Source organism: Lampetra fluviatilis, chromosome 70 (genome assembly GCF_964198595.1).
Source record: "Lampetra fluviatilis chromosome 70, kcLamFluv1.1, whole genome shotgun sequence".
NCBI classification, from domain to species: domain Eukaryota; kingdom Metazoa; phylum Chordata; class Hyperoartia; order Petromyzontiformes; family Petromyzontidae; genus Lampetra; species Lampetra fluviatilis.
Genome location: NC_136344.1, coordinates 4,593,249 through 4,620,534, shown reverse-complemented (window position 1 = coordinate 4,620,534; position 27,286 = coordinate 4,593,249). Strand labels below are relative to the sequence as shown.

The 27,286-nt window shown below is 47.3% G+C and overlaps 1 protein-coding gene across 1 annotated transcript; it reads right to left on the bottom strand.

Annotated features, from left to right (window-relative positions):
- On the bottom strand, window positions 1-26,874 carry LOC144952857 (elastase-1-like). Its single transcript, XM_078883328.1, has 7 exons — window positions 26,823-26,874; window positions 24,900-25,030; window positions 10,695-10,804; window positions 4,725-4,853; window positions 2,317-2,453; window positions 1,126-1,268; window positions 1-192 (listed from the first exon to the last, which is right to left on the bottom strand). Exons 1-7 carry the CDS (start codon window positions 26,872-26,874, stop codon window positions 1-3), a joined length of 894 nt encoding a protein of 297 aa, XP_078739454.1.
- Between the last annotated feature and the right edge of the window lie 412 nt (window positions 26,875-27,286).

Sequence of the window (27,286 nt, the reverse complement as noted above, 5' to 3'; positions counted from 1 at the left end):
TTATGAGTTACACACCGTCGTGGGGAACTGCATCCCCGTGATGGAGGTGATCCAGGCACTGTAGCCGGACACGCGGGTGAAGACGCTCGGCTTTGTGTAAAAGTTGCAGCCGAAAGTAGACACGAAGCTCGCGATGCCGTGCACCTCCCACCCTCTGTCCGTCATACAGTTCAGAGGGCCCCCCGAGTCTCCCTGCATATAAGGACAATTGTAATAATAGTAACAATGACTTCGTTTTATACAGCATCATTCATGACGATTGGCATCTTGTAGCGCATGGCAATATACAAGGTGCGGAGGCACGAGAAGGATCCGCAGACATGCCAATTAAACGAGTGATTGCATGTGGGAGGAAACAATAACACCGACAAAAACAAAGCGTGTGCGAGGTGGCAACACTCTCCGATACATCACAGCTGGATGGAACAGATGGGGATTAGCAGCCTACACCACGCGCCAAGGAAACTGTACAGCATTATAGGAAGCAACTGCACAGCATTTGTGAGTAGCACTCACGGGGCTCCGAAAATAGGGGCCTCGAGCACAACGTGAAGCCAGGAAGACAGGCCGGGCTTAGATGCCCTCGTGCCGAGCCACCAGAGCCCCAATGAGTTGGGCGAGTCTCATTACCCAACACACCTAACATTACAAAAACATATCAAATGCATTGTCATGCATACCAAACGCATTCTACCGTAAACACTGTGAAATGTTGTCAAAGATAGTCTTGCAACCTACGGTGACATACTGTCTTGTGTTTATTTTGTACAGTTTGGCATAGTGTGGTTATGCACAGTAATCACCATTCAAGTGTGTTGCCCTGCAAGTCATGAATCTCACAGTGCAAACATGTGGAGCTCGAGATTCTAAGACGATCACAAACAGGGAGCTGCAATTCACTGGACACACGTAGCAAGCATAGTGTCAGATAGGGATGGCTTCCTCGTATGGAGACTGTGAAATTATAATATAATTTAGCCAACCTGGTGCAGATAAATGCGAAATCCGACTTGCAGGTGTTTTGCTGCATGGGAATTGCAATGGCCTCTGATGACTGACACAAAGTCAGCGTTCTCTTGTTAATAATGTATTTGCATGAAGGGTGTGCATAACTATGACACTCACGTTGCAAACAGAGTGAAGGCTGTCTCCTGCACAGACCATGCTGGGCTTCACTGTTGTTCCCCAATACTCGCTGCTGCTGCATTTGGCGTAGCTGACAAAGGGAAGCTTCGCTTGTTGAAGAGTGTCGGGCAATGGGCCCCCAGCTGGTAAAATGCAATCAATGTGACAAATACAAAATAACAATTCGTGTTGTTGTGGTGTATACATGAAAAAAAGTTATAGCGGTGACATGGCCCAGCCGTAGCGTGCTATCATCGTATTGGAGAGGGTTGTGGTTCGAAATCTTCAGGACACATTGGTTAAAACTGCAGGTGTATTTGCCATACCATTCTAGGTATGGTAAATACACCTGTGTCACAGTGCACATTAACCATCCCATAAAATCATTTGAAAACAGTAGGCCAGTGTGTTGCCAGCGTCGTGGCCACAAATATAAAAAAATTGCTCAATTCGGATAGAGCATCATGGCCCCTACTGTGAAACTACTGCAGACTATCTTAAAACAGCACATTCATGATATCCTCGTCTCATAATAATAGCGTGAATATCAAATGTACCTAAACTATATTTTAGATCAGCAGACAATATGCCTCCCTACACATAAAAAAGATATGAGTGTTTTGTTATACATCTTATCAGCCACACGCAATGTATAATTTGACCAGCATTGGTTTAAGGAAGCCTGACTGCTGATAATACACTGAATGTCGACAATGTTCCAGAGTTTTGATTGTGTGGAACTAATGCTGATGAAATTATGCACTCTCAAAGTCTTTGGTTTTTTGGCGTGTTTCTGAATGTGAAAACTACATTTTAGGTGGAAATCAAGTCAGATCCAGAGGTATTTTTAAGAGAGAACAACATTTTCAATTATGGAACTGCAAATAGTTTAAGAAAGTGTGGTTGGTGAATTTGGAAATTAAATATTGAATGTCGGTTGCCTTTAATATAAGTATTAATGCCATTAGGTTATCTAGGATAATAATGGAATCATATTGTAGTTTCCTTTGTATATTGAGAACAGAAGATTCAGGAGAATATAGGGGGATATCATAACCATATAAATGTATATACGAACGCAATTGCTTTATGCTGGCATTATTTACACAAAGAGAGAACCACGATGGACGTTTGTCAATCCTGGAAAAGACAGACGTTACCAAATATAATGTTTTGTTTGTTGGTCCTTACTTGACAGTCTTCCCCAGCCAGTCGCAAAACACTCGGGGTTGTTGGACAGGATGTGTTCCGGGTAGGGCAGGGTCGCAGGTTGGGTCGTGTTGGTGATCGGCACAGATGCATTGAGCTCAATGAGTGCAATGTCAAACCTGGCATGGGATGGTGGGGGCACGGTGAGTGGACAATGAACGAAGGGGAAGCGGAGTTTACGGTTACAGTGAATGAGGAATTATACACGGGTCATCTCTTTCAGAATCATTTAAGTCTGCATGGTGCATACGACTCCAGACACGGCAAGGCACCAATCTAAACCACCTCGTGATATATTTTCCCTTTATTTCCAAATTTAGGGTTTGCCCAACAAGGTCTTGCTCACGCCACTACTTGTAGAAGGGTCGCCATTAGAAGGAACTCTATAGGATATTTGGTTCACTTTACTACACTGAACAGATATATAAGGTGGAAAGAGGGGTGCTGTTTTCATTTTTACTGCGAGGTGGGTAGAGGTGAGAGCATTAAGCAATATGTCAATTTCTACAACTGCCGCGCCAGGAGATCGAATACAACTGCGGTCTTCTGGATTGCATGTCCAATGTGATAATCATTGTAGCAATATGGCAGCTCCATTTGTGTATCTCCATATATATAAAAGGCAAAGTTGTGATTATGTGTGTCTGTTCAAAATGTTTAGCTTACTTCCCAACATGCAACAAACTTGAAATTTACCATGTGGGTACTTTCCAGACTGTACACCATGCAAAAAATATGAAAAAATAAACTTTTGGGGGGGTTTGGGGGAGCTCAATAATATATATTTTTTGCACGGCAAGTGAGCTGTGACGTCAAATCTGTCATGTGACCCGCGCATGTGGAAGCGTAACGCATTGTCGTGTCGTGGTTAGTGCGCTGCGCTTCGAACCGGGCGAACCGAGTTCGATTCCCGCTCACGGCCACCACCGGTGGCGATTATTTTAACGGGTCCTGGGCCTCCCCTAGGTCGACTCAGCCTCGAACGAGTAACTGCTGTGGTGTGTGAACATCGCCACTGGGGGGCGAAAGGTGGCCGGGCGTGGTGCTGGCCACCAGACCCCCTCATGTGCCGTGCCGGCCCTCATAGGTGCTCGCTTAACAGAACTTTCCCCCTACAGTCTCACAAGCTACACAGGGGATCTTTGTCTTTATCCTGTGTGTGGGGGGGGGGGCAGCGACTGCGTTGCGATTCGCGCGTTGCGCTACGAACCCGGCGACCCGAGTTCGATTCCCGCTCACGGCCACCACCGGTGACGATTATTTTAACCGGTCCTGGGCCTCCCCTAGGTCGACGCAGCCTCGAACGAGCAACTGGTGTGGTGTGTGAACATTGCCACTGGGGAGACAAAGGCGGCCGGGCGTGGTGAATCCAAGTCCCGGGCGAAGCCGGGTAGTACAGCTAGTGAGTTAATAAAATATTAAACATGTGATTATTGCTCTATACAATCCTATACGTTTGGCAAACTTGTAACTTCTTCTGCTTCTTTCGTATGGATTCATAGCATCAGATGCAAAATGTACTTATATATTTATTATCCACTCAATTATCTATTAAGACACAGAGTGGATATCGTCCGCTCCACCTTTAAAGGAGTGAAGACAGCAGCTGTATACAATGTGGTCGATCATTTGGGAGTTGGTGGACAAACTCGCAGGCCGCCGAATCTTTAATGCACCATTTGTGCATCAGATGGCCGCATCGGGCATGCCTGGTTCTGATTCGATTCATGGTCGCCCATTGGCGACGTGGAAGGTTGAAACCGGGAGGTTCGATGGTAGGGTCCTGTATGAGATGTTTTTTTTTTACATCGGCCACAGTCCAGACTTGCTTCCATCTCTTTCCTTCATTGGTATGTGTGGCGTGGAGTGAGGCTGCTCGTGATCTAGAACGGATGGCATGACTTTAGACACTGGGTTTATGTTCCTATGTGTTCGAAGATGTTTCACGACAGATTTGCGACGGAGCAGTGTGGGTAAGCACTGGGAGAGACTGGGTCGGCGTCGACCTCAGCATACCTGAGATGCCACGCATTGCAATGTTCAGTTGCGTGTCGATAACTCGAGTGTGAGCGCTGCGTCCCCACACAGGTGAGCAATACTCTACCAGTCGATTTCACGAGGGCGAGTGTGGCAGTCCGTAGTGTTTGCACATCACTGCGCCAACTAGTTGTAACTGATTTTTTTTCGTGTTGTTGCACATGGGTACCAGTAATACAAAATAAACTATTTAAAAACTTAAAAAGTGGAAGAAAAATATGTTCCTCACCTCCACGGACCCACGCTGACCAGCGTGGTAGTGTATGCCCATATCACCTGCACATCCCGCAGAGGCGTAAGAAGCCTTCATACAACAGTGGATTGACCAATGGGCTATACATGTATATACGTACCCATATGCTGCATCGTCTGCATGCCATTTCGGGTGGACATGTATATTCTTGATTTGCACATGAAGTTGTCCCTCTTCAAACATTGACAAATTGTGTTTTCCAAGAAGCACTGACTGAGAATAATTAGTGCTGTGGGAGATAAAGGGCAGCAAGAGATTAGAAGGATTAATGAGGTACAAGGATCGGACGCTCACTTAATAACAGTTCTTGGTTTTGAACAAAAAACACATTCACTCCGGCCCTACCATGTGGCCGAAATGTCTGATGCGTGACAGTCAACCCATTTGTTTTCATTATGAGAGCTGGAATTCATCGAAATTAAGTAAAAATCCAAAATGTATTTCATGATTTTTTTCGTACAGTTGATCGCATTGAGACCATGAATTCATCACACTTGAGAACTGCGTTTAATCACGCCTCTGTATAAGTTCATGGGTCTCTAGGTAAGACATGGGGTGACCAGGTGGCTAAGTGTCCACACGCCTGCCTTTGTATGTATGTATGTTGAACTTATTTCTGACTGTGCGTAGTCAACCATTCTAATCGGAGGAGCGGGGGAAGGACACAAACTAATCACTCAAAGCAGTGATGAATAAATGGGTTTCCAATCTACAGGGAGTTTTAAAACAGATGGAGCCGATTTGAAATCGCAATATCTCTGCAACCACGAACCGCCCATGAATGAAACTCTTATCACTTGAAAGGGCGGGGCATAGAGTTTCAAATGATTACTGCTAGATGCCTCTCCCAGCGCACAAACAACCCCTAGCCTCAGTCATTCGCAAGATGGTGACCCCGCAGAACAAGGCGTTTTGCGTTCTGAAGTTCAGCAAGACTGAATCCGTAATTGCGGTGCAGCGTGCGTTTCAACGGCGTTTTGGCATTGATCCACCAATGTCAAAGAACATTCGTTGTTGGTACCGACAATTTGAGGAAACAGGCTGTTTATGTAAGGGGAAGAGCACACGGGGTGATATTGAGTTGCTGGGGAGATTGATCCTGCCTTAGCAGCAAGCAATCAAGAATCGCTCATTAATTCTAGAAATCATAACTGACAGTACCACATCCAATAAAATAATTCAAGGAAAAAAGTGATGATCTGATCTTTAATCCACAGAAACAGGTTTGCAGGTTTGCAAAGCATTTTTTAAGTCTTGAAGGGAGCTCAGATAAAATCATGGGGTAAGATGTACTTTACCCTGCTGGGACTATGTTACCTCAAATATTGGAGTAAAGAACCACACCCTCTATGAGTGGTTAGCTGATGTGTCGTCTGTTGAGGAAGAGCCAATAGCAATCTGAAGTCTGAGACCAAGTAAAGCACTGTGCAATGATGACATCGCAAGAAATCTCTGAAGTAGGGTGGCAATTGTGGGCACGGTGCCACATGACATTCTTACAATCGTCTGATTCACAGTATGAGTTTAATAGGATTGAAAGGATGTGATGTAGGTTCAAGAAAGAGAACCTCACTAATTGCAACCACAACTGGGGCATCTCCCTTATTAGTGTGAGCCTAGAATTGGCCTCACCAAGCATGATAAGGAGAGGCTTGAATAGCTCCAAAGTAGTTTCAGACTGGGTAGGTCCTGCACATATACCAAATTCTCTATTCATCTGCTACAGCAGAGGCGTAATGAATTTTATCAAGACCTATATTTCATCATGGGACCTACTTTGCCAGTCCCAAAATATGAGAATAGGTTTTCCCCTTTTTTTCTGGCAACAAAACAGGTGTTGAGATGTTAAAACTCCAAATTAAACCTTTTACGAGGAATTATTTCCGCATTAACCACAATACTTGTGGTGAGAATGCAAACAAAAAACATACTCTGAAAATATATGCATTGTCTTTGAAATTGATCGGTCCACACCAGACCTATATTCCTGCTTTAATGACCTGGTCTTGGCCTGTGATGCCACTAAAAGGACAGAACTGAGTAAATCTGAATGTTTTCTGGATCTTTAACCCTTTGCTCATATTAATAAAGGACCGTTTTAATGGTGGGCATGCCGAGGAAAAACTGAGTGGCTCGGAGTCAGAACCATTTTATGTTCACCTTGTTGTGCGACAGAGATGTCCTTTGGCCCCTGCACAATTTAACATGTTATTTTCCTATGTGTTTTAAGACGATTTCTATCTCTATACCAGAGGAAGCTCCATCTGGTACAAATACAATGAGAGGCTGATTGTTATGCATACTGATGTTTGCGTAATTGCTGCTCACTGAAAAGGAGTTTGAGATTCTACTGCTGAACATGGATCATGCCACAAATAGAGCCTTTCTATCATCACCACCAAAAAAAATGCACCAACTTGGGTATTTTATGTCAGCTAATCCACCCCTCCTTTCTTCATGAGAGATGGGGCAGATTGTGGAGATAATCGTGGAGTTACTATACTTGCACAGTGTGCTATTAACCAGTTAAATTGGCATCAGTGGCCTCCCCCTGAAACAGTCAAACGGCATTACATTTTCATCAGCTATATAATGATTTGTGGTAGCTATATTATCGTATGTTATATATATAGTACCTTCAACCAAGGTGCTTTACGACAGTTATAAATAGTACGCAAGATGATTGAGGTTAAAATAAGGAGTGGAGTTATTAAAAGTGGTGGTGTAGTTATGGTGACAGGTGTACAGATGGGAGTGGTAAAGGAGGGTTTTCGGTAGCATTAGGGGTAATGATAGGGTTGGTGTCGACCTGGTGGGAGTTGGGGGGCGAGGGCCGGGCGTTGCAGTGGGATGGGCAAAGAAAAAGAGATGGATATTATTGGAGGAATGGAAGCAAGTGGTGAATATGATTATTTTATGTGCAGTTGCTTCCAGTGAAGGGCAGAAAGAAGGGAAAGGTATGAGAGCGTAACTGGGAGCAGGGTGAGAGAAACAGAGGGACAGTCGAGATTAGGAGCAGATAGGGAGGGATAGGACATCATAAGATATGAGGAAAGCAAGATAACGTTGTTTTGCTGTTTTTTCCTGGATTTTTTTGTTTGCGCATAGTCGCTTTGAGATGTTCATGTTTTTGTTTTTTGTTTGTTGCGGTTGCACCCGATTCAAGAGCCGAATGGCTCACAGGGCTATACCAAATAAATGAAATGAAACTGAAAACTGAAACTTGGGAACAAGACAATGGAGGGGTTTATAAACTACAGTCGACCCTTCCACGTCGCGGGGGATAGGGGCGCAGGCCCCCCGCGATCTGGAAGAACCATGTAAAATGTTTTGGTCCCCTTGGTTCCCTTGGCGAGCGAAGCGAGGGGGGAGGGGCGCTGTGAGCCTTTTCGTGTCGTCTGCTGGCTTTCGCGTTATTCTTCCCAAACTTTAACTTTTAACAAAATGCAACATTAAAGGAAATGTGTATATTTTTGGTATTAAAAGATACAAGACATTAATATAATACATTACTGTACATATATTTTATGCATTTATGAGTTCCTAAACTTTTTGCGTGTCGTCTGCTGGCCTTCGCGTGTTGTCTGCGGCTTTCGCAAAACTCCCAAAAATTCATATTTCATTTCTTATGCCGACCCCGCGATATATCGAAACCGCGATGCAAAAGGGTCCATTGTAGAGTGAGAAATTTAAAAACACGTTGACAGTAGACAGATAAAAAAAACCTCTTATGGATGATATTGGTCGCAAAAGCCTACGTGTCCAAAAGCCTACGTGTTAAAAAATAGACAGATAACCAGTTGAGTTGGAAAAGTAGAGCAGAAATGTGGGAATTGTCGGGGAGGTAAAACATTATACAGGATGCGGCATTTTGTAACTGTTGGAGAGGAGTGAAGGCAGATGCATGAAGGCCGAGGAGAAGAGAATTGCAATAGTCAAGGTGAGCGAAAACGAGGGAGTAAATCAGAATCTTGATTCATCCTTGATAAGTCCGATGAGCTATGAATCTCTTTTTCACGGATGTTCAGTAGGAGTTTAGCAGCAGAGAGCGAGATGAGGAGATGGATTTTACGAATATTGAACAGATGAAAGTGACAAGTGGGGGTAGTGGCATAGATGCGGCCTATTGCTCGATACAGGGCACCGAGTCATCTCAACCATAGTTAAGCCCTCCCTTCTCTATGCTTATGAAATTTGGATCCCTTCTAAGGAACATCTACACTGGTTCTATACATTGATGCTTTAATCTGACTAGATTGTTTGAGAAGCTCACATATACTTGATAGATCTGTGCACAGTTCCATCAGTGAGCTCCTCCAGAAGACGAGGCTGCATTGGCTGGGCCATGTAGCTCACATGCCCAGCCACCACATGCCCAAGCTGCTTCTGTTTGGCCGGCAGAAGGGGATAAATGGGCACCACACGGGATGGAGTGGAGATTGACTGATTTGGTACTGGACAATGTGAAGCTGAGTGGACTTTCCGACAACTGGTGCCAGTGATATCAAGATCGGCCTCTATGAAGGAGGCACACAGAAGATGCTAACAAGACTTTTAGGCAGTCACCCAGCAACAACAATGCAGGCAGAGAATACTACTGGTTGGCACAGTCGGGAGCACAGGCAGTGCATCTGTCAGTCATCTCAGGCAGTCATTTATCACACCTCCTGTAGGTTTGACCCGTGACCTTCCAGTAAGAGTGCAACTACCCTGGCACAAGCACCGTGGTGTCATTACCATCATATAGTGATGAATGGGGACTGGTGTTCTTTATTAGGGATTGTCTGCATAGTTTTCTCCAGGTTCTCCGGTTTACTTCCATGGTTAAACGCATACACTGTCATTGATGTTAGCCAGACATTCCGATGTATCAGGACCCTCTTGGAAGTGTGTATTTAGACACAGTGTGTCACGGGTACGCTTGAACCATATTCACTGTTGTGATAAACTGTAGAGTGGTGAATTCTCTCTGTTTGAGCTGGAGGATGAAGGGAGTTCCCTGATGCTTAGAGAATTCTTGCTCGACTGGTTGGCCAATCACCTTTCGACGCCCGACTGAAGCAGCAGCTCGTTTCAACTACATCTGGCTCAATTGATATAAACATGAAAGAAAACGGGACTGGATGAGAGGCATGGCAGAGGCTTGGTGAATAAAAGGCAGTGGGTAGGAGAAAAGATCCAGCCTAGGCCTCTCATCCCTGCTCATAGAGATTGCCGGCATGAAGCCAGTGTTGTTCTCCAATCTTAAGTGGTGTGAAGAGAATGCACTCTGAAGTTTACCTGAGTCTGTGTTGATTGTATGTGTAATCTGAGACAGCTTTACTGCACTGAGCATTTGAATGACCAAGAGTGTGAAAGGTTAAACTGAACTAAACATTTGTTTATGTTACCAGGTAAGGCCAACTTAGCCATATTGCTCTGTTTTCAGAAGCGACATGGCCACAAATGATATCCCAATGAAGTGGCTTATTGTGTGGACATTTATAGCAGCCAAATACTCTCTGGGCATGTTTCTAAATGTAGAGGGAAAACCGGAGACCCTGGAGAAAAATCCACGTGACCACGGGGAGAACACAATACTCCAAATAAACAGGGTTCAGGGTCAGGATCGAACCCACAACCTTTGTATACCCAAAGAGGGAGGTAACATCAGGCCACCCTTAAGCTATCTTGTGTATGAATAGACCGGTGTTGAGAAGATATACTCTTCAATGCCATGGTATAACTGAGTTTATAGTTGTAAGTGAGCTATTCAAGCAAAAAGTAAAACTGCTTAAAACCACAACGAAGCTTTCACATTGCTTTATCGTGCCCATACGTGTCATCACGTGTGCCATGCTGCCAATTTCCCTGCACCGTACTTTGCCGTTGTGGAAGAAATCAGTGAATGATGCTGGAAACGGACCGGCCACCATGCAGTCCATCTTTCTTGGATAAGTAATTTATATTGGTCACTGGGTTGAGATTTTGCCAGGTGGTAGACGTAACGTCTTAGCATTCCAGGGTCACTCGTGAAAAAAATGGACGGAAATGTGTGGTGTCTGCTATAGGCATTGAATGGGTCACTCACTCTATGCAGTGGGCAGCAGTCAGCACCCAATCACTGTTGAGGAGGACGCCTCCGCACGTGTGGTAGAGAGCATCAGGACTTTCGGGATACCATGCAGTCGCGAGTGAGATCTGCAATGACATCACAATATACGTGAGAAGCTGTTTCATATCACAAAAGAACTGCAAGCATTTATTTGTCTGTCATAATGATGTTCAGTATGATACAGTATCTATTGATTTTCACCCTTGATGTGTTCAGCCACCAGACTGCTGGGTGGAGCAGCAAGGGCCCAGGGAAACCACGTGGAGCATCTCTCGCGTTCCAGAGAGATCCATTTTAGATCTGATTCTCTATGCAGCTTGATGAATTACTGAGATGATCCCGTTTAGCGAGTTAATTGGTAAATTTCCCTTAGAGATTCATAGATATATGTAGAACTCACAGGGATACATAGAGGCTCATAAATACATTGAGACACATAAAGATACATAGAGGCACATAGAGATATATAAAGACTCACATAAATACAACGAGACATAAATATGCATAGAGACCCACAAAGACTAATAGAGATACATACAAATTAAGTGTTGCATTGATTTAATTGTTTACATGGGTGGTCCTGTTTAGCCAGTTTCCTGGCAATTTTACACGGGAGATACGTGGTGCGTGAGTACAGCAACAACAACCAAACAAAGGAAAATACATCAATAATCCTTACGAATTATTTCTCAATACACGAGGAATGTAACGGTCATCAACAAAAAAATGTCAACACAAACGAGGGAAAATATAATGATAACAAGAGGCGACAAAAAAGTGAGGTATAGGTGCAATACAGCTCTGCGTTTTGGATTTATCAAAAAGTAAAGAGGGGGGGTGAAGGGAGGGGTCCCGAGCTGTACATTAGCGGCAAGGCAATTCCAGAATCGTGGAGCAGCAATGCGGAAAAAAACAAACTCTTTCACCAAACAAAGTTTTAACAAATGAAATGTTTAGTCGGGATAAGGAGGCACATCTGAGGTTGCGGGGAGTTAGAGGAACTAAGTGGTCCATTTGGTAATCTATGGATTTGTTTAAAAAGATCTTGAGGATGAAGACAGCCCAGTTGGTTGTCTCCACAGATTTCCAGGGTAGATAGATTTTAATTGATGTCGAGCGTTGCAATGTTGAGTTCTATAGGCTGTGTCAAGGGTCGAAAATGAAGAGCTGAGTGGTTTATGTATTTCCAGTCAGTGATCGCATCAATCTTGGAGCGTTACACGTAATATTATTAACGTCGGAGAATTTGACGTTGTAAGAGTGAATGTGACAATACTGGAGAAAATCAAGCCACTGGACGCGCTACTCGGTAGTCTGTCGTCTTTAACTGCTTGAGTGTCTTTCGACACAAGCAGTGTACCAATCATGCAATTACCACATCAGTTCACATTCGCAATTTTATCAAATTTAATGTTGGACTGACACTAGCATGTGGCACAAAAGGATCACAGGTATCCGACTGCAATACTATCCTCTACAGAACATCAAGTAAAACTTTCCTTTTGGTGACTGCGTAACTGCGTAACAGTCACCAAAGTGATTATCGCATTAACATATCTCACGTAATTTATGATAATGTAATATTGCCATGACGCACAGCCAATTGTACTTGTTTCATCACGTTATACTTCCATATCTAACATGAGATATTGTAAAATAACATAGTTCATGCAATTACATTAACCTCTCAGCATCAATTCCTGCCACTCCATGCTCCCTTTTGGCCGCACATTAATGACTCCACACTGTCTGTTGAAGGTCCAAGATTGGAGGACTTTTCACAGTTCTGGCTTCATGACATTTAGTCCATGGGCCCAGACTAAATAAAAAACAATTATTGGTACCACCTGAGGAGGCAAAGTCTAGTAATGATTTGTGTAATCCTCCATGTGTGTGGGACATATTCTGATATTATAACCTTCGTGGAGTGGCAGCTCAGTTGTAGTTACCATAACTTTTATACCCATAACCTATGACAGGCGTCCAGAACGATGGAATGGGCATTATTACTGAAAAAAACTACTTAGACCAAAGCCAGTTAGGTCACAAACTGGTATTTATTGGTTTAAATACACAATGAAAACACAGGATAATAAGGAATACCATAGTGAGGTAAGGAACTACTTGAATATTATAAACATTGACAGTCGCATATGCTTATGTAATGCGGGCGAAAGCGACCTTCCGGATGTGACGTCACGAGGAGGCGGAGCCAGGTGACGTGGGTGAAAGGTAGGGGGTCCTTAAGCGGGTAAACCGGAAGGAGAAGGCAGTCGGGGTGTGAATGGAAAGGTGTGGGGCCACGCGGGCGTACGAGCCGAGGGGGCACCGTCAGAAGCGGGAGCCAACCCTGGGAACAGTAGGGAGCTACTGGGAGGTGTAAAGCTGCAGATAGAGATAGGCAGTAAGGCTGTGTGTGAGGAGCAGCGGGGTGGCTGCCAGGAGTCGCAGGAGCGACGAGAAGGCGAGACAGCACGGGGCCGTCAGAGCTGCAGCAGGAACAGCCAAGGGAGCTGTGTGAGAGTACAGCAGCGGAGCTGCTGTGGGGCTGCAAGAGCGACAAGAACAGCAGCGGGGCTGCTGATGTGGACTGGAGTGACATCGGAACCAGCACAGAGAGAATAAGAGAGACAGCCGTGTGGGGACGCAGTACGGACCGAATAAAGGACACTGAGCCAGATATCGTGGTCAAGTCTTTTATTACACTGGGGTCAGAAGTGAAACGGCATGTCTAAGCAAGTAAGGAAGAAAATTCCCCCGGCGCCAGCATCGGCTTCTTCGTCCGACGACGACGAATTCCCTCCGACCACGGATTTTGCTGGGGTGGTGGAGGAGAGCCCTGCTGAGGCGAGCACGGGGACGGGCGTGGAAGATGTCGGCGCGATGGCGGGTCCGTCAACAACATCGGACGCTGAGCAAAGATGGCAACAGGTGGCAGAACAACTGGAGACACTCAAGGACGTCCTGGCGCATCTGTGTCACCTCGTTACGCCAAGGACGACGATGGAACGAGAAGGTGCTCCACGGGCCGCCACGTTGCCTGCCCTGCCGCCGCCATTGGCCACGCGGCAAGAAGACGCCATCTTGCGCGCTCCGCGGCGCCAAACCGCCATCTTGGCCACGCCGCGGGCCGACGCCATTTTGAATTTACCTCCACAACAACCATCATTGGAAGACGGCGTGAAGAGGAGTCGGAGTCGCCACCTTACTACGGTTAAGGAATTCTCTATCGGGGGCGATTGGAGCGCTTTCGCCTGCCGATTTTTGGCGGCGGTTCGTTCAGCAAGATGGACCGATGCGGAGGCCTTGGAAGTGTTGCCGACTCTACTGGACGACGAATCTGTGCGATTTTTCCGTTCCATAACGGCCGATAAGAAGAAGACGTTATGTGGAGTTTTTGAGGAAATGGCCGACGCCTATGAGCCACCTGACGACGCGCATCGGCGATTCGCTCAACGACAACGAGCACCCGAAGAATCGCCCGTGGCGTTCAGGGGTGCGGTGTTGGAGCTGGCCATGGCAGCATATCCTGACACGCCACAGGATCTGCTCGAGCCCCTCATATTGGGAAAAATGCTGGAGCTGTCTCGGGATCTGGGGATCCCCATGCCTGTGTGTGGGCATGAGAAGCTCACGTCCCGGGCGGCAGCAAAGTGTCTGGACGCGCAGTTTAATCTCCGTCGCTGGAAGCAAGTGGCGGCATGGACGGGTGGGCCCGTCAAGGAAGGAGGCGCGATGGGGTGGGACCCCACAAGGGCGATCTATGTGCCGGAGGAGCGGGGTCCACAGGAGCTGACGGCTGCCTCCTCTCCATGGCCGGGACGCGGAAGGCCGGGGCCGCGCGCTACGCCATCGGGACGGGGCCGCCGGGACGCAGGACCTGCGCTTCGGCGCAACGAGGCCGATTGCTTCCGCTGCGGCCGTAGGGGCCATTACGCCAAAGATTGCTGGGCCCGCTTCCCGGGTCCGCCGCAGCAGGAGCCCACAACACCGGACAAGCCGACCAAGGAACCTCCGAAACAGGCATGTCGGCACGCACCAGACACTCGGCAAGGCTTTACACCTCACCCACCACCTGTGTTGCGCGATCCTATTGTTGTTGTTAAAGAAAGGCCATCGACGGGGCCTTGTCATTCAGTTACGCAGTGGCGCAAATTGGCACGGAGAGTTGTCGCGGCCGCTACGGGTTCGTCCACTGTACCGGGGTCCATACAAGGTGTGGACGTGCGCATTTTGGTCGACTCGGGAGCGTCTGCGACTATTATATCGGATGTCATTTTCCATCTGTTGGGCATTCCGCCGGGGGCTGTGCGTCCGGTTTATGGGTCTTGCGTCGCTGCAAACGGGGGTAGTATGGGGATTGTGGGCCAGGTGGATGCTAAGATATCTATAGGGGATGTGTCGGCTTCGGGCGTTGTGTTAATATCGAGATCTTTGGCGGTTCCTTGCTTACTAGGCACGGATTTTTTGGCTAAGATGCCCATTTTGATTAAAATCAATGAGAATTGTATTGAATTGCCGGGGGGCCGTCGAATCTCGTTTCTGCCGTCGCCCTGGGGGCGACCTGCTTCGGCCGTACAGGTGCAGGCGCTGTCCGTCGCATCTGTGGACATCCCACCTGGTTCACAGATGCTTATACCCTTGCGGTATCGGAAGCCCCTGCCCAATCGGCTAGGAGCATTAGGGGTCTTGTTGTCACCATCCGCCACGATAACAACGGGATTGGCGTTAGTTGGGGCACAGACCATCGTCCGGCCGGATCAATTACCGGTTTTACAGGTGCTTAATGCGGGGGTGGAAAACATCCGTGTTCCGGCCGGTACGGTTGTGGCACATGCCACTACGGCGTTTGCGACGCACGATTGTCCGCATCGCCGAGGAGTGGTCGCTGGTGTTTCCGAGCCAAGGGGTTCGGATAATCGTTGGATCGCTACCTTATGTGACGAGAATTCTTCCCTGTCCGTGGGGCAACGTGATGCGCTGCGTAAATTGTTGCTGACGTATTCGGATGTATTCAGCTCCGACGATTTGGATTTGGGACGCACATCGTTGCTTTCCCATCACATTGAGACGGGCGACGCTGCCCCTATTCGGTTAAATTCGCATCGGATGAGTCCAGCGGAGCGAGAACACGTTCGGGGGGCGGTGGAAGACATGTTGGCTGCGGACATTATATCGCCATCTAACAGCCCATGGGGCGCTCCTGTGGTCTTGGTTAAGAAAAAGGATGGCAACTTGAGATTTTGTGTCGATTTCCGGAAATTGAATAAGATATCGGTGGCAGATGCGTACCCCCTGCCGCGTATGGACGACTCCCTTGACGCATTGTCGGGGGCTAAGTTCTTTTCCACACTGGACCTCTCTTCGGGATTTTGGCAGCTTCCCCTTGACGAGTCCTCACGGGAGAAAACCGCATTGCGTACGCCGCAGGGGTTATTTCAATTCAACTGCCTCCCGATGGGATTGAATGCGGCCCCTGCTACGTTTCAAAGATTGATGGAGCTCGTTTTGACGGGGTTGCAGTGGGAGACGTGTCTTATATATTTGGACGATATTATTGTGTTCAGCCGCACATTTGAGGAACATTTAACGCGGCTGGAGACAGTGTTCACGAGGATGCGCTCTGCCAATTTGAAATTCAAACCAAAGAAATGCCACCTACTGCAACGGTCCGTCCGTTATTTGGGGCACATTGTGAGTGCCGAGGGGGTGTCCACGGATCCGGAAAAGACGGCGTGTGTCCGGGATTGGCCGACTCCGGCCTCTGTGGGGGATGTTCGACGGTTTTTGGGATTTGCCTCGTATTACCGAAGATTTGTGCCGGGGTTTGCGACGATTGCGAGGCCCTTGCATCTCCTTACGGGTAAAGGACGGAAATTTGTTTGGGGAGAGCTGGAAGAGGCGGCCTTTCGGAGTCTGCGCGATCTATTGGCTACGGCCCCGACATTGGATTATCCCGATTTTGATCGCCCTTTCATTCTCGATACGGACGCGAGTGACACAGGTATTGGGGCGGTATTATCACAGTCTAAAGGGGGCGTAGAGCGCGTCGTGGCGTATGGTAGCCGAGTCTTGTCGCCTGCGGAAACACGCTACTGTGTCACTCGTAGAGAACTTTTGGCGGTTGTTTTTTTCCTACGGCAATTTCGACCGTACCTTTACGGTCGTTCTTTTATTGTGCGTACGGATCATGCGGCCTTGCAATATGCACTTAAAATGGACCAGCCATCGGGACAGTGGGCACGTTGGTTGGACACGCTGCAGGAGTTTTCCTTCCAAATTCAACATCGGAAGGGAGTGCGCCATGCGAACGCTGACGCACTTTCCAGATTACCAGGGCGCGCCCCTTGTAAATGTGCGTCGGGGACGCATAGGTGTTCGCCGATTCTCAACCCCCCTCAGCAGCTCACGTTGGCCGTCGGGAAGTCGGATACTCCGATGGAACCGGGACCGACTGATGGGGTTTTGAATCTGCCGCGGTCTGTCTGGATTCGGGAACAGATGATGGACGAGTCGTTGTTGTCCATGCGGAAGCGGTCTATGAGGGACAAGGGGAGTCCGAGTTCGGCTGTGGGGCCGCGAACCGCTCTCCGAGATGGTCTGCTTATGTGGCAAGAAAGGTTCCAGGAAAGCTGGCGTGTGGTGGTACCAACGTCCTTGCGATTTGAGTTGATTAGAACTCTCCATTGTGACACACTATTGCATTTAGGGGTGCAGAAGACCTTGTTGACGTTACAACGTCATTATTTTTGGCACGGCATGGCGACAGATGTCGTAGGGCACGTGCGCGCGTGCCCTGAATGCGCCCGGCGTAAGCCGCCTAAACATCCTTACGTGCCGCCTCTCCAGTCGATTCAGGTGTCTCGAGTCAATGAATTGGTGGCACTGGACATATTGGGACCCTTCCCACCATCGGCGAGGGGAAATAAATATTTGCTGGTAGGGGTCGAGTATCTCTCCCGTTGGCCGATGGCCTGGCCGTTGCCCGATCAGTCGGCCGCGGCCATCACCGACGCCTTTTTGTTTGGGTACATTATGGACAAGGGGGCGCCGGAGAGACTCCTCACGGACCAGGGCCGAAATTTCTCTTCTAAATTATTGGCTGAAGTGTGCGCAGGCCTTGGGACTAAGAAGATACGGACATCTCCATACCATCCGCAGACGGATGGTATGGTTGAGCGGCTGAACAGGACATTGTCTGCCATGCTTTGCCATACTGTGAGTGAACAGCAATCGGATTGGGATCTGCACATCCCCGGAGTGCTTTCGGCGTACAGGATGACGCCCCATGCGGCTACAGGGTATTCGCCGTTTTACCTTATGTATGGTCGGGAAAACGTGCCTCCGGTGGATGTGCAATTGGGTACTGGGGTGAAGGGACCTCGTAAACCACTCCCTGAATACATTCAGGACACGGTTCGCCGGGTTACGGAGGCGCGGGAAAACGCCCGCGTGGCTACGGCCAAAGCCCAGGCCCGGAACGAGCGGTATGCTCGGCGGTCTGAGGGGGAGTGCCCCTGGAAGGTGGGAGACCTGGCCTGGCTCCACTGCCCGCAGGTGCGGCCGGGGACCTCTCCTAAATTGCACAAACCCTGGCATGGTCCTGTGCGCCTCATTGAGGTTCCCAATCCACAGTCGGCGCGCGTTCAGTTTGGTTCTCGCCGTTGGTTTGTTCATACGTCGCGGTTGAAACCATATGTTGCTCCCCTACGTGATGCGTCATCTCCCAATGTTTCCTTGCCGGGGTCTGTTGCTGCTGACTCTGACTCTTCCCCGCCTGCGTCCATTGATCTTGCTAGAGCGCCTGTCGTACCTGTTCGAGACAGGCCGACCGTGACACCGCGGGGGAGGAGTGGGCCTGCTCGGAGGGCGCCTGCCAAGGCTGCGGGACCTTCAAGCCCGGCGACCCTTCCGACCCCGCTGCAGGCGCATTCGCCGAATATGACCAAGACTGATTCGTCAGGGACACGAGATGTCGGTGGACTTCCAATCGCAGCAGGGGAATTACCCCCTGTCATTTCTCGTGTTCCATCGCGTCCCCGTTCTACAAGTGGGCCGCCGACCGTCCGGGACGGGCCGGCGACCCGCACTCATTCCAAATCGCTTACGTTTCGTTGATTGTATGTTGTTATTGTTCTTGTTCTTGCCGTCGTATTTATCGCATGCTTTCGTACGTTCGTTGATGTTACTTGTGTGTTGTTCTTGTTGTTATATTGCATGCTTAGTGTCCTTTAAGGGGGAAGGTCGGTTCACCGCATTACGCTTTGGTGTTGTTCAGCCGAGGTCGGCTGGGTTTTTTCTATGGGGGAGGGTGGTGTAATGCGGGCGAAAGCGACCTTCCGGATGTGACGTCACGAGGAGGCGGAGCCAGGTGACGTGGGTGAAAGGTAGGGGGTCCTTAAGCGGGTAAACCGGAAGGAGAAGGCAGTCGGGGTGTGAATGGAAAGGTGTGGGGCCACGCGGGCGTACGAGCCGAGGGGGCACCGTCAGAAGCGGGAGCCAACCCTGGGAACAGTAGGGAGCTACTGGGAGGTGTAAAGCTGCAGATAGAGATAGGCAGTAAGGCTGTGTGTGAGGAGCAGCGGGGTGGCTGCCAGGAGTCGCAGGAGCGACGAGAAGGCGAGACAGCACGGGGCCGTCAGAGCTGCAGCAGGAACAGCCAAGGGAGCTGTGTGAGAGTACAGCAGCGGAGCTGCTGTGGGGCTGCAAGAGCGACAAGAACAGCAGCGGGGCTGCTGATGTGGACTGGAGTGACATCGGAACCAGCACAGAGAGAATAAGAGAGACAGCCGTGTGGGGACGCAGTACGGACCGAATAAAGGACACTGAGCCAGATATCGTGGTCAAGTCTTTTATTACACTTAGTCAATGATACATGTATTTCCATATATATCGTTCATGATCGGTATATGTGAAGAAGGTTACATTATTGTAATCAAGATATGTGTGTACTTAGATGGTGTTAACAAGGGTAACCATGTCCAGAATCACCACACTGTGCATCAATGTATACTAGTACTACCACAGTAATACCATCAGAATTGCCACCCTATATCACTCATCAAACTGCTCGTCTATCTCGTCATCTGACTCTCCGAGTTCAAAGTCAGGTTCTGGATCATCCTGCAGTTTTTGGTTACTGCAGGTCTGTAACCTGCACATGTCTGTGCATGTCAGTCCATTTGACAGGCACGCGCAGCTTGGCATTTTGCATGAACGCACAAACTTGAATGCTAGCAGTTCCAAGACCACTTCTGGTGCGGATGGGGAGCACATCCAGTAAATGGCCAGCTTGCCATCATCGGCTGTCCATCCATACTCAGTTGGGCTTGGCACCACAGGGTTAGCCTGCAGAACAGCACTTCCAGATTGCTGCCTGATAGTTGGCTCGTTGAGCATGCATGCATAGACAGTCTCTACAATCTTCATGGTGGCAGCTGGCTGGACTCGACTTCTCCTATGTTGGTGCTTAAGAGCTGGTAGCGCAGTTCGTTCATCTCACCAGTGCTGCTATTAGCAACATACATGCGACAGGTGAACTGCTCAATTTTCTGGAACAGCTCATCACTCACATTCCATGACTGCCCCAGTCGACTAAAAGTCTCTTGGCAGGAAGTGTCCTTTCTCACCATCTTCAGGGCATTCAGCTTCCATCGACCGGTAATGCACTGACAGTGCCGCAGCCTGTGAAGGCGTGTAAGCCAATTAGGCTGTCACAGATGCTGTCTCCAAGTGACCTTGCCAGTTTGCTGATATCGACAAACCGTTTGTGGTTCTGTGTCCCACACTTCTGGTAGATGGGACAGGTGATGTCCATCTGGAAGCCAAGACAAAGCACCGTGACATCAGTGTCCTCAGCTGTGATGATAACTGCCTTTGAGCCCACATTTGCTGCATGTAATACATGCAGGAGAAGACGGGTGTCAGCTTCTTCATGCGTGGAGTGCAGCTCTGCTACTTCTTCACACTCATCTTCTGTCAACTTTTAGCAGGTGTCCTCACAGGTCATGATGTGCAACAACTTGCCATGCAGCATCTCTCTATATCGTGGGAGTTTCCACTCTTCCACCAGAAACTTGATGAGACTGGTCTTGTTGGAGAGACTGCACATGAATTTTCTCCACTGCTGGACGTGGTGTCCCCTTGCAAGGTTATTGTACCAGAGAGTGGTGTCTGCACCCCGATTCAGTCGTTCAGCATCTTTGATCTAAGTATGTCGGTAGACATCAAAAACAACATCAATCCTCTCACTCTGTGCCCCCTCGTGGAGGACCTGGGTCAAGGCTGACTCTGCCACCTGTGCAAAGGTTTTGTTGTTGCCATTCATTTTTTGGGCCAGGCTCATCTCATCAATGATGGAAGTAGATGAGGTTGGGATGTCTTCTGCAGGAGACATATTCTTTTCAAGCTCTCTGGAAAGTGCAGCCTTCTTTGTTTTTCATAGAGACCCATCAACATTTGCCAGTCCCCATGGCAGTGGGCCCAGTGGGTGGGCAAGGACATCCTTCATATTCACCTTCCTGTTTTCAACCACCAGGATCATGTGGTTGAACAGGTTTCTACCTGCCTCCAGAACCACATCCTGTGATTTTTTTCCACGTGCTGCTTTTGTGCTGATATGGGAGAATGTCTTGAGACTTTGCTTGGTCATCTTGTCGTGGAATTTCACAGATGGTGGGTCCTCAGCTAACCTTGTTTGCTTGAATACCTGGTAGGCCTCTTCTCCTATCTCAAGAGCTTATTTTTGACATGACAGCAAAGCATATAGCCATATATGACTAACCTAGTCATCTGTTCCAGAGAATAAGCTTTTCAATGATATGCAATTCAACTAGGTTATTTCTTAAAATGTGGAGACAAATTGCGATGAAAATGCAAAAAAACTCTAATTTAAAGCTTTGTTTAGTTGGCGAAGTTTGTATAAAATCGTAAAAACGAACTATTTCTAAAATATAAATATCATGGGACATCCTTTGCTAGTACAAAAATATGATAATATGTTTCCCCCTTTTTTCTGGCAACTAAACAGGTGTTAAGATATTAAAACACCAAACTGAAACCTTTTACAAGGAATCATGTCTGCATTAACCACAATACTCAGAATGCAAACAAAATACATACTCTGATAATATATGCGTTGTCTTTGAAACTGATTGGAGAGACAGCTTTTATTCTGACCAAAAGTATTGTGGTTAATGCAGACATGATTCATTGTTAAAGGTTTCAGTTTGGTGTTTTAACATTTTACCACCTGTTTTGTTACCAGAAAAAATGGAAACCCCTATTCTCAAAATATAAATAGTTAGTTTTTCAGATTTTAATCATCAATAATTGTGTGCATGTTATGAAAGTTTACAATTTATAGAATCAAAACGTAAAAAATAAAAAAATTGACAAACTGAACAAAAATCATTATTTTTGCCTGCAGTACCTCGCCTAAACCACCGAAGAGCGGCTCTACACCAATAGAGCGAGACCAGCTGCGCTTGGCCCGCGACTGGAAAATGCTAGCTGACATTGGCCGGCAACTTGTGTTTCCTCCGGAGATCGCAACCACCACCCTAAGACCTGACATGGTGCTCTGGTCCCGTTCGCTCAAGAAGGTCTTCATCATTGAGCTCACAGTACCCTGGGAGGACTCAGTAGATGAGGCTTATGAGCGAAAACATCTGCGCTATTCCGATCTAGCTGCCGAAGCACGGCATCATGGCTGGAACACAGAAGTCCGACCAGTGGAGGTGGGCTGCAGAGGTTTTGTGGCAACATCTACAACCAGACTGCTTAGAGACCTGGGAATTAAGGGCCAGAGCCAGCGTTCGGCAATCAGAGCTGTATCGGAGGCGGCAGAAGGCAGCAGTCAGTGGCTCTGGATGAAGAGGAAAGACCCCAGCTGGGCCCCAAAGTGAGAGGGCCAGGAGGTATGCAGTCAACAATGCTTGACTCAGGGAGGAGGACACCCCTGCCATGCATAGTCCCATGGGATGTTGGCTATCAACAACAAGGCAACTCCTATGACTAATTGGGAATGGGACGCAAGCATAGGATTGATCACCCTGTCGCTGGCCGCCTTTGGGGAGGGTGTATAGTATGATAGGCCGAAACACCCTAAGATCCAAAGGTTCACTAATGACGATGCGCTCCCCAAATTTCACCAGGCTCACTGTTCATGAACTCTTGCAAGTGCTTGCACAAAGGATAGTAACATCTCATCCTGTGTTCTTTGGAATCTATAATCTTAACAGGTACATTAACAATACATTGAGGGTAAAGTTAGAACTCTAGATATCTTTTCTGAACAGAAATATTACAGAACCACCAGTACTTGCCTCACCTGCCAATAAATGATCATGAGCAAACAAGCTGCTAGAAACAGAAGGAAGACAGATCGCGACAATCTATTCCAGACTTAACCAAGTCACTGAAATTGAAGAACAAGCATGAAAAAATACAAGAATATGTCTGAAATACATGCCTTGGGAACAAACATCCATTTTGTAAATTATTTATTGTCTTAATTAACAGCAAAAGTGTTGGAATGTTTTATTTGTAACGTCCGGGCAAATAGGCGTGATTGCGATAGGTGCAAAAACAGGTTTCCTGCGAGAAAAATGTAACAGCTGTTCATTTGGAAAGGTTATCGTGTATTATTTTACTTCTGTTGGTGTAACAAATAAAATGGCACAATTGAAGCTTTGCCACCTTGAGTGGTACCGATATCTGGTCTGGCCCAAGGACTAATTGTTGTGACAAGCAGTAATAAAAATACTCTACTGTTCACGTGATAACCTTATTCGCAGCCTGTGTTGGGTTGAGGAGGGTTTATGACACACGTAATTATGAATCATAGCACTGCTCATGAAAGCCTATGTGTTAAATTTATACAGATGATCTTATTATAACAAAAACACATTCACTCACTAGCATACCCACCACCCTCTAACTCACCCAGCTTTCCACTGACCCACTCCCTCACGACACTTTTTGCTTTTTCGCTAGCGCTCCTTGTTGGAACTCCCTCCCATTATTGTCTATTTTCCAAAGTGCTTATAATAACAACCTTGCTCAATACAAAAAAACACATTAACGCTGCTGTTTGTTGCTGGCCCCTTGACATGTTGGGACGTTGAGCCTTTGCTCAGCGACTGTGTTAACAAAAAGAGGAAGAAGTACTGCATCTGCATGATGTGTACACGTGTACAACACAAGCGGCTGTGAGACGCAGCTTAAACCATGCATTGCGTTTGGTGCACAAATAATTATAACTAGCTTTGATTACGATTCAATGAAGTGTGAACTTATTAGCTATGTCCGTCTGTCTGTAACGGGAGGATCCGATACATCTCTAAACAATAAAAAAAACACTTGAGCATGAAGTTAAAATTGCTACGAATAACTTACCCAAGAGAAATTAGGTCACTTTGATCACAGCTTTATTTACGCAAAGCTTGGCGACGAGAAACCATCACTAAAAGTATTCACCGTGTAAACGTTAGCACACAGAATCTGTCATTCACGGGCCATCAATTCGATTCCATCTCCAAGCGCGGAAATTCAAAGAATGGTGCCACTTACCATCAGCGCATCTATTACCAAAATTCCACTGGCATCGGTTATGGGTTCCTGATATTGGGAAACGGTGAATTATTTGAAAACCGTAACTGATTTCCACTTGTTATTGGTTATCAACCTTGTTCAGCACTCAGACCCTTGGATTCAAATAAAGTGTGGCTTTTTCTGAATACATTTATGACAGACACAAGGCGTAGTTATCAACATCATAATCATCAACAAAAATATTATTTGAGAGTAACGTCGTATGTTTATTATGGCCGACTTCATTTTTATAGTGCAAGGTTTTCATCACGAAGGAAGGCGCTGCTGTGTTCCATAGACAGTCTGAAATAGCTTCACAGTAGGGGTCGATGTTTGCTGCATGTGATCCCATTTCAGTAATTTGCATTGTATTTTTTCTAACTTGAACCGTGCCACTGGCATACAATTTTTCACGTACACTGTGATGCGGACGGTGCATGGAATTCAACGTGTAAAACATACGACAGCATTTAACTCAGGTGGCCTGTCGGATTTGAACCCTTGGACATCCGTAACAAGCAGCGAATGCAGTACCACTGGCACATGTTACCACCCAGCACACCGGAGTTGTTTTTGATGTTCTCTCACCTGCCAGGGCCAGCTGTTGGGTGCCGCCTCCTCACCGTTGACGATGCGGCCCTGCTGGAGGTTAATTTTGATTCCTCGAAACTTCAGGTTGTGCCGTAACGCAGCTCCATCCTCCTGGGCTGAGATAAGACCTGGGACACGGAAACAGCAACGCGATATTAATATCATAATTCAGAATGAGTTACGTGCAGCTGTTTTTTTTTATTAAAGACATAGAGGGTGCATTAGAGATGCGGGGAACCACAAACAAGTGGGAAGAGCAGCCAGTACCGACGTTAACAATTACTCAACCTCTGTGGTCCTATATTGGTATGTTGGACAAACTCCGTAAATTCGTGTTTCTACATTTTGGAGCAAACTGGAGTGCCCGGAGGAAACCAGTGCGTGCAGGAAGGGTAACACTCAATGTCCAACATTACCCAAGCTCTGTGGTCCTATATTGAGACGTTTGGCCAACGTCACGTATCATGAGTGTTTATGCATTTGGGGGTAACCATTGTGTACGTACGTCTCGTGGGGGGTGGTTAGCGCAGCTGTTAACGCGCTGCGCTATGAACCCGGCGAACCGAGTTCGATTCCACCTCAAGGCCTACACCAGTTACGATTATTTTAATCGGTCCTCGGCCTCCCCTAGGTCGACTCAGCCTCAAATGAGTACATGGTGCGGTATGTAAACCTCGCCACTAGGGAAACAAAGGCGGTCGGGCGTGGTTCTGGTCACCCACCCCCTCGTGTGCCATGACGGCCTTCATAGGGGCTGCTACTCGCTAACAGCACTGGCCGCAACAGTCTGTTGGAGGCTATATGGGTGTCTGTTTGTCTGCGTGTAAGTTCGTTTGAGTCTTTCTGTGAGTGTCGTTTGTATATATGAGTTGGAGAGTTTGAGTGAAGGTGTCTTAGTGTCTGTGAGTGTATGTTGCAAGTCACTTGGTATCTGTGCATATAAGTAACTACCTGATTTGTTTTGCCTATCACTTTTGTAAGATTATATAAAAACACAAACTCTAAATGATAGAACGTGGAGATTCGATCAAATTATGTATGAACCCCAGAACCTATAATTTAATTTGTTGACGAAGCCACTTACTAAGGTGAAAATGAGCTTCATCTAACATAATTAAATTCGTAATGAAAGCATCGTCTTCACTGAAAGCACCCGGGTACTCGAGGAGGCTTATATGAACTGCAATTTTTGCACCAGATGAATCTAACCTGAAAAAGATGTAAATCCTGTACCAAGATTCGTCGCAGTGACCGTCACGCGATCCCCAATTGAGCTGAGCAGCATATCCTCCTCTTAGAAGTTTAGGGGTTCTAATTGACGCTCTCCCTTAACTTGCTCAATCGAAGTCGAAGATCGACTGGATTGAGGTCTGACAACACCTTTTGCATCTACTGTTGTTCCTGGTTCCCGAAATTGGGAAATCAACGCCCGAATGAATAAAGTGCGGAGTTGGAGCCGTTCGGGTCTCAAAATATCTGCGATAGTCTGCTGTGTTGAAATAATTGAACAATTGTTTCTGAAATTATTTTCAACTATTGTTGCACGCTGCTGAGGTGTATACCGGGGCATCATAAACTCCCAGGCTCCTGCTTTATTTCCGCGTTATTTTTTTTTACAAAAGACTGCTATTTCAACGCAGGAAGTTACTTATGGCCCACCCTGTATATGCGGCAGTGTAAGTGTGTGATAGCGTCTGAATCTGTCTGCGTGTGTCTTTGTGTGTGTCTCTTTGTGGGAGTCTGTGTGTCAGTGAGTGTCTGTGTATGTGTGTGTCTGCGTTCAGTGATAGATGAGCGGTTAGCACTCTGCGCTCAGAACCAGACGACCGGAGTTTGATTCCCACTCACGGGCAACACCAGTAAGGCTATAGGAGGACCGTTGTCTTTGTCAGTGTGTGTGTGAGTCTGCGAGTGACTCACCCTCACTGAGCAGCAGCACCAGCAGAAAGCTGAGGATGTTCACCGTGCACATCTTTGCCTCTGAAGGTGTCGGGTTTTTGTGTATGTGCGCTACCACCGAATGCGCCGCTATTTAAACCCCTGGTTTCCTTCTCCTCTCACCTTCTTTAATTTCACTCAATACCCCCTGTCGCGACGCTCTCCGACCACCCCCATCTCCCATGCTGCCCACACACTTTTTATTGCAGGTGTTTATGAATGAATTTGCATACAGCCTCAGCACATTACTTCTATCAATGTTCAGCCATACATGATGTGCGTTTCCTCGTGTTTTACAATAGTGGGATGATTCCCTTCGTGATTCGGCCTATTTTGGGTTGTTTAACATGACATGTGGTGCCATCGCAACCCACCCTGATTGTACTGACCTCGACAAATACAACCGGGGCTGAATCATGGTTACCCATGCACGTCAAAGCAAGTTC